The 7,500-nt window shown below is 36.6% G+C and overlaps 1 protein-coding gene across 2 annotated transcripts in view; it reads right to left on the reverse strand.

Moving 5' to 3' along the window:
- The window catches only part of LOC128662831 (carboxypeptidase M), a 281,631-nt gene that overhangs the window by 247,900 nt on the left and 26,231 nt on the right, over positions 1-7,500 (reverse strand). For both annotated transcript variants that reach the window (XM_053716817.1, XM_053716816.1), the window contains exon 2: positions 6,158-6,317. In XM_053716817.1, coding sequence (XP_053572792.1) covers positions 6,158-6,317 — 160 coding nt within the window. The remainder of the gene's footprint in view (positions 1-6,157; positions 6,318-7,500) is intronic.

Genomic DNA, 7,500 nt, shown 5'->3' on the forward strand with positions numbered 1-7,500 from the left:
TAATTATGTCAACATATTTACTTTTTCTTTTTGGTATGCTTTGTTAAAACGTATTTAAATTGTGGTGGTTAAAGGGACAGTGTACTGTAAACTTTTATTCCCTTTAAAGGGACATTAAACACTAAAACGCTAGATAGGATTCATTCTAAGAAAATATTAGAATAACATGTAGATGTATTTTTTAAGTTTCATTAGATATTTAAATGTTGACAAAATAAGTGTTAAGTTTTAGTGTCTATAAAACAATAGGAGCTGCCATGTTGTAACTTAGGTTACCTTCTCTGCTGTGGCCAATTAGGGACAGTTATAAATAGGTCACTAGAGTGTGCAGCCAATGGCTGTGTGTAATATAACAAAGTTCTGCACTTCCATTTCTAACAGAAACTGGGAAGCTCACAATTTCAGAATCGTATTACATAAGGGAACAAATAAATAATGAAAGTATATTGCAGAGCTTTTTCATATATATATATGATATATTATTTTATATTACTTACTCAAAGTGTTTAAATATTTCTTTAATGTGTTTCCAATAATCCATTTTACATACTGAGGTATTAAATTGTCTATAAATTGCTCCATTTCCTTTTTATTTTTTTTCATTTGAATTATTTGCTTTTGCATATATTAAAAATGTAAATACTGCAGTATTGGTTAAAGAAAAGCTATGTAATCATGAGACAGCAATAGAAATCAATCCCCTTCAGGTGGAGGAGAGCCCACACCGTTTAAAGGGTGTTCCTACAACTGCTTGGAATATAATTAATTCTTATCAGCTGTTTGTCTTAGTACATTGTTCCTTTAACATATAAAGTGCCGCTCAGGGGCTGCAGGGAAGTGTTGGCTCTGAGGATAAAACAGCCAGTGAGCCAATTGGCAGTAGCATTAGCACAACCCTGCCAATCATTTGCTACGTTCAGCTCAAAGGAAGCAAAGCTTGCGCCTCCTAAGCTGGACTTTTGTGGGTTTTAAAAAAAACGAAGACATAAAAATGAAGAAAATAAGAATTAGGCAAAAGGATTAATGCAAGAATTGAATAAGGGGCAAGACACAAGGAAAGTACTGTTTTAACATTGTGTTTTATGTGTTTCACAGATTCCCTTTGTTCCTTATCTCTATACCAAACAATATTATTAATTTACTCCTTCCCCCTCACCACCTGCTACATTCATTTGTCAATCTCTTTTATTCTCCCCTCACTTTTAATCTCATGAGCTTCCCCCTTTCCTCAACTCTCTCTCTCCTCCCTGCACATCATCCCAAAGACGCTGCAAATCTGTATCTCCTCTCATGTCACTCTCCATCTTTCTCATACTTGCTGCTGGTGATATATTTTCTAATCCTGGTACTCCACAACTTTCAAATCTTGTCTGCCTTTCCATAGTCCTAGAATCCAGAATTCTGGAAACGTTAATCCAATTCTTTGTGTATCTAAAGCCAACATTCCCTTCACTTGTGCACTATGGAACTCTTGCTATGTTTTCAACAAGCTCACTTCTATCCATTACCTCTTCATCACCCATTCCTTCAACCTGCTGGCTCTCACAGAAGCATTATAACATGGGGGTTTCCACTTCAGCCACCCCCTAGGGCATGAAACAGACAAGGAAGTGGTGTAGGTATTTTACTTTCTCCCTCATTGCACCTTTCAACAAATACAAGCAACTCCATTAGCTCATTTATTTAATCAGTCACTGTTAACAGGAGTTGTTCCAGAGAACTGAAAAATTGCTAACTGAGTTCCTCTTCATAAAAAGGGTAGTAAGGAAGACTCTGCTAACTATAAGCCAGTCAGTTTGACCTCAATTGTAGGGAAATTAATGGAAACTCTTTTAAAGGAAATACATGTGTCTTGCCTTCAGGCAAACAACATCATTTTTTCACTGCTGGAAGATCATGTCAGACTAATCAAATTGATTTCTTTGACCATGTAACTAAATTATTAGACCAAGGAGGAGCCGTAAATGTAGTGCATCTAGATTTTAGCAAAGCATTTGACACTGTCCCACACAACAAACTTATTTACAAAACGCATTGCCTTGGAGTAGATGGGAAGATTGCTAAGTGGGTAGAATTAATGGAGTACATTAAAATGGGGGGTCCGTTTTGCTTAACATGTTCATTAGTGATATTGGAAGTAGGCTCCAGGGGAAGGTTTGCTTTTTTGCTGATGATACAAAAATTTGTAACCAAGTTAATATTCCAGGTAATATGGTTAAAATAAACAGTGATATTAAAAAAAAAAAAAACTGGAAGAGTGGGCAAATAAATGGGATCTAAAATGTAATATTACCAAGAGCAAAACTATGCATATAGGATCCAAAAACCCAAAGGGCAATTATAGTCTCAATGGTACGTTACTTACTGTAACTAAAGAGGAACAGGACTTGGGAACGATTATTTCAGATTATTTAAAATTTGGTAGACAATGCAGCAGTGTAGCCAGCAAGGCCAGTCAAATACTTGGTTGCATTTGGAGAGGTATAAGTAGCAGAAATAGTAAGGTTCTTATGCCACTTTACAGATCACTAGATCACTGTCCAAAAAGTAACTACTAAAAATGGTACATGGTCTAAAATTTTGATGAATTAGTGCCTGGTTTTTAATAATCCTATTAAAAACAAGGGCACTAATTCATCAAAATTGACATTTTACACGTTTTCTTCAAAAACTTACCTTTTAATCGTCGCAAGCCGTCTTCGCGGGTCTAAAATCACGAATCTGGATTAGTCATTTCTGACATCTGCAGAGGCTTTCGACGGCCGGGGGAATCGCTGGAGTGGCTGCCAGGATTAAAAGGTACGTTTTTTGAAGAAAATAAGTGAAATGTCAATTTTGATGAATTAAAGTGTCCTTGTTTTTAATAGGATTAGTAAAAACCGGGCACTAATTCATCAAAATTGACCTTCACTTTAATAAATAAAGTGGAAGCTGAAAGCATTTTCCACAAAAAAAGAAATCGTTTCCTGATTAGATGGAGTTCCTCCTGTGTGTGATGACTATGATCTTCTTCTCTGTATGCCATGAGTAGCAACTAATTAACCATTAACAATCAAAGCTTATAGGTTGCTGAATTCCCCTGGCAGAATTCAGCATTGCACACGAGCGCTATTTTGCGCTCGCGTGCAATCCTGCCCGTGGACAGCCAATCACGCACAGGCAGGAGCTGTCAATCTCCCTGGTCAAACGATGACCGCTGCTTGTTAAATATGGCATGCAATTTCTTTTGTGAGAACCTGCAGTCGTAGGCAGGTGAAAGCCTGCCAAAGAGGGTGATAAATCGACCATTAAATATTGCCAAATGTATAATCATTGCTTTGTTTAGCATAAGTAGTCAAAGTGATCTATTTCACACATTTCCTGGGTCTTTCTTTTATTCAGCACTAATGGCTACCTTGTCACTAACCATGGCACAAACACAACTCTTAGCAGGGCCCTCTACCCATTTGTCTCCTATAAATGCTACCTTTGCATATTATGCCTACATTTATAGCACTGTGGAATATGTTGGAGCTCTACAAATTAATAACAACAACAACAATAATGATAAAGCAAGTAGTGCAAACATTTAACATTTTACATTACAATGCCCCTTTTACTACTAAACATATCTAAAATAACAAACAGAAAAGGTTGCCCCAGACAGTAGTTATTTTGGAAGATTGATTTTTAAATATCCTCTGTACATTTACAAATAAAGTTATCCTGACTAGGGTAGTAATACCGCTGTGGGAAAGCATCATCAGTCGGGACTGGGCTCTATAGCAGAGTAGTAATTTTACTTTAGGAAATCATCAGCAGTCTGAACTGGGCGCTATAGCAGAGTAGTAATTTTACTGTAGGAAATCATCATCAGTCTGGATTGGGCGCTATATCAGAGTAGTAATTTTACTGTAGGAAATCATCATCAGTCTGGACTGGGCGCTATAGCAGAGTAGTAATTTTACTGTGGGAAAGAATCATCAGTTTGGACTGGGCGCTATAGCATCTAGATTTTAGCAAAGCATTTGACACTGTCCCACACAACAAACTTATTTACAAAACGCATTGCCTTGGAGTAGATGGGAAGATTGCTAAGTGGGTAGAATTAATGGAGTACATTAAAATGGGGGGTCCGTTTTGCTTAACATGTTCATTAGTGATATTGGAAGTAGGCTCCAGGGGAAGGTTTGCTTTTTTGCTGATGATACAAAAATTTGTAACCAAGTTAATATTCCAGGTAATATGGTTAAAATAAACAGTGATATTAAAAAAAAAAAAAACTGGAAGAGTGGGCAAATAAATGGGATCTAAAATGTAATATTACCAAGAGCAAAACTATGCATATAGGATCCAAAAACCCAAAGGGCAATTATAGTCTCAATGGTACGTTACTTACTGTAACTAAAGAGGAACAGGACTTGGGAACGATTATTTCAGATTATTTAAAATTTGGTAGACAATGCAGCAGTGTAGCCAGCAAGGCCAGTCAAATACTTGGTTGCATTTGGAGAGGTATAAGTAGCAGAAATAGTAAGGTTCTTATGCCACTTTACAGATCACTAGATCACTGTCCAAAAAGTAACTACTAAAAATGGTACATGGTCTAAAATTTTGATGAATTAGTGCCTGGTTTTTAATAATCCTATTAAAAACAAGGGCACTAATTCATCAAAATTGACATTTTACACGTTTTCTTCAAAAACTTACCTTTTAATCGTCGCAAGCCGTCTTCGCGGGTCTAAAATCACGAATCTGGATTAGTCATTTCTGACATCTGCAGAGGCTTTCGACGGCCGGGGGAATCGCTGGAGTGGCTGCCAGGATTAAAAGGTACGTTTTTTGAAGAAAATAAGTGAAATGTCAATTTTGATGAATTAAAGTGTCCTTGTTTTTAATAGGATTAGTAAAAACCGGGCACTAATTCATCAAAATTGACCTTCACTTTAATAAATAAAGTGGAAGCTGAAAGCATTTTCCACAAAAAAAGAAATCGTTTCCTGATTAGATGGAGTTCCTCCTGTGTGTGATGACTATGATCTTCTTCTCTGTATGCCATGAGTAGCAACTAATTAACCATTAACAATCAAAGCTTATAGGTTGCTGAATTCCCCTGGCAGAATTCAGCATTGCACACGAGCGCTATTTTGCGCTCGCGTGCAATCCTGCCCGTGGACAGCCAATCACGCACAGGCAGGAGCTGTCAATCTCCCTGGTCAAACGATGACCGCTGCTTGTTAAATATGGCATGCAATTTCTTTTGTGAGAACCTGCAGTCGTAGGCAGGTGAAAGCCTGCCAAAGAGGGTGATAAATCGACCATTAAATATTGCCAAATGTATAATCATTGCTTTGTTTAGCATAAGTAGTCAAAGTGATCTATTTCACACATTTCCTGGGTCTTTCTTTTATTCAGCACTAATGGCTACCTTGTCACTAACCATGGCACAAACACAACTCTTAGCAGGGCCCTCTACCCATTTGTCTCCTATAAATGCTACCTTTGCATATTATGCCTACATTTATAGCACTGTGGAATATGTTGGAGCTCTACAAATTAATAACAACAACAACAATAATGATAAAGCAAGTAGTGCAAACATTTAACATTTTACATTACAATGCCCCTTTTACTACTAAACATATCTAAAATAACAAACAGAAAAGGTTGCCCCAGACAGTAGTTATTTTGGAAGATTGATTTTTAAATATCCTCTGTACATTTACAAATAAAGTTATCCTGACTAGGGTAGTAATACCGCTGTGGGAAAGCATCATCAGTCGGGACTGGGCTCTATAGCAGAGTAGTAATTTTACTTTAGGAAATCATCAGCAGTCTGAACTGGGCGCTATAGCAGAGTAGTAATTTTACTGTAGGAAATCATCATCAGTCTGGATTGGGCGCTATATCAGAGTAGTAATTTTACTGTAGGAAATCATCATCAGTCTGGACTGGGCGCTATAGCAGAGTAGTAATTTTACTGTGGGAAAGAATCATCAGTTTGGACTGGGCGCTATAGCAGAGTAGTAATTTTACTAGGAAAGATGCATTAGTCTGGAAGATATAGTAGAGTAGTAGTTTTACTGTAGGAAAGAATGAATTAGTCTGGACTGGGTGCTATAGCAGATAACTCTATTAGTTATATTTTTTTTTTTTAAGGTAAAGCAATTGTTCTTACCTTCAACTGACTTCCCAATACTGTAGAGCTTGGTAATTTGTGAGTACTGTGCAGTGATATTCTTCAGAAAGTTTTCCACGTCTTTAGTATTATGATATACAAAAGTCAAACTCTGCACCAAGGAAGGAAACAATCCCAGCCACAAACAGGGCAAAACAACCTATTTTATAGAAAAGAAAATATCAGTGAGCAGAATTTCTTTAAAAGGGACATGATTAAAAGGGCCATGATACCCAAATGTTGAACCACTTGAAAGTGATGCAGCATAGCTGTAAAACGCTGACAGGAAAATATCACCTGAACATCTCTATGTAAAAAAGAAAGATATTTTACCTCAAAATGTCCTAAGTATTCAAACCCCATTGCAAAGGACTTTAAGCAATAAATCAGTATGTCTGTCTCAGGACAGGCAAGGGAGTGAGCTTCGTGCACACTCATGTTATTTCCCTATTCAGTTTAAAGTTAATGTAAATTTTGGTGCTAATGTGCCCGTTTTTAAAAAAAAATTGATTAACCCCTTAATGACCACAGCACTTTTCCATTTTCTGTCCGTTTGGGACCAATGCTATTTTTACATTTTTGCGGTGTTTGTGTTTAGCTGTAATTTTCCTCTTACTTATTTACTGTACCCACACATATTATATATCGTTTTTCTCGCCATTAAATGGACTTTCTAAAGATACCATTATTTTCATCATATCTTATAATTTACTATAAAAAAATTATAAAATATGAGGAAAAAAATGGAAAAAAAACACACTTTTTCTAACATTGATCCCCAAAATCTGTTACACATCTACAACCACCAAAAAACTCCCATGCTAAATAGTTTCTAAATTTTGTCCAGAGTTTAGAAAGACCCAATTTTTACATGTTCTTTGCTTTTTTTTTGCAAGTTATAGGGCAATAAATACATGTAGCACTTTGCTATTTCCAAACCACTTTTTTTCAAAATTAGCGCTAGTTACATTGGGACACTGATATCTTTCAGGAATCCCTGAATATCCCCTGACATGTATATATTTTTTTTAGAAGACATCCCAAAGTATTGATCTAGGCCCATATTGGTATATTTCATGCCACTATTTCACCGCCAAATGCCATCAAATAAAAAAAATTGTTCACTTTTTCACAAACTTTAGGTTTCTCACTGAAATTATTTACAAACAACTTGTGCAATTATGGCATAAATGGTTGTAAATGCTTCTCTGGGATCCCCTTTGTTCAGAAATAGCAGACATATATGGCTTTGGCGTTGCTTTTTGGTAATTAGAAGGCCGCTAAATGCCACTGTGCACCACACGTGTATTATGCCCAGCAGTGAAGGGGTTAGTTAGGGAGCA

The sequence above is a fragment of the Bombina bombina genome, chromosome 6 (genome assembly GCF_027579735.1).
Source record: "Bombina bombina isolate aBomBom1 chromosome 6, aBomBom1.pri, whole genome shotgun sequence".
Taxonomy (NCBI): domain Eukaryota; kingdom Metazoa; phylum Chordata; class Amphibia; order Anura; family Bombinatoridae; genus Bombina; species Bombina bombina.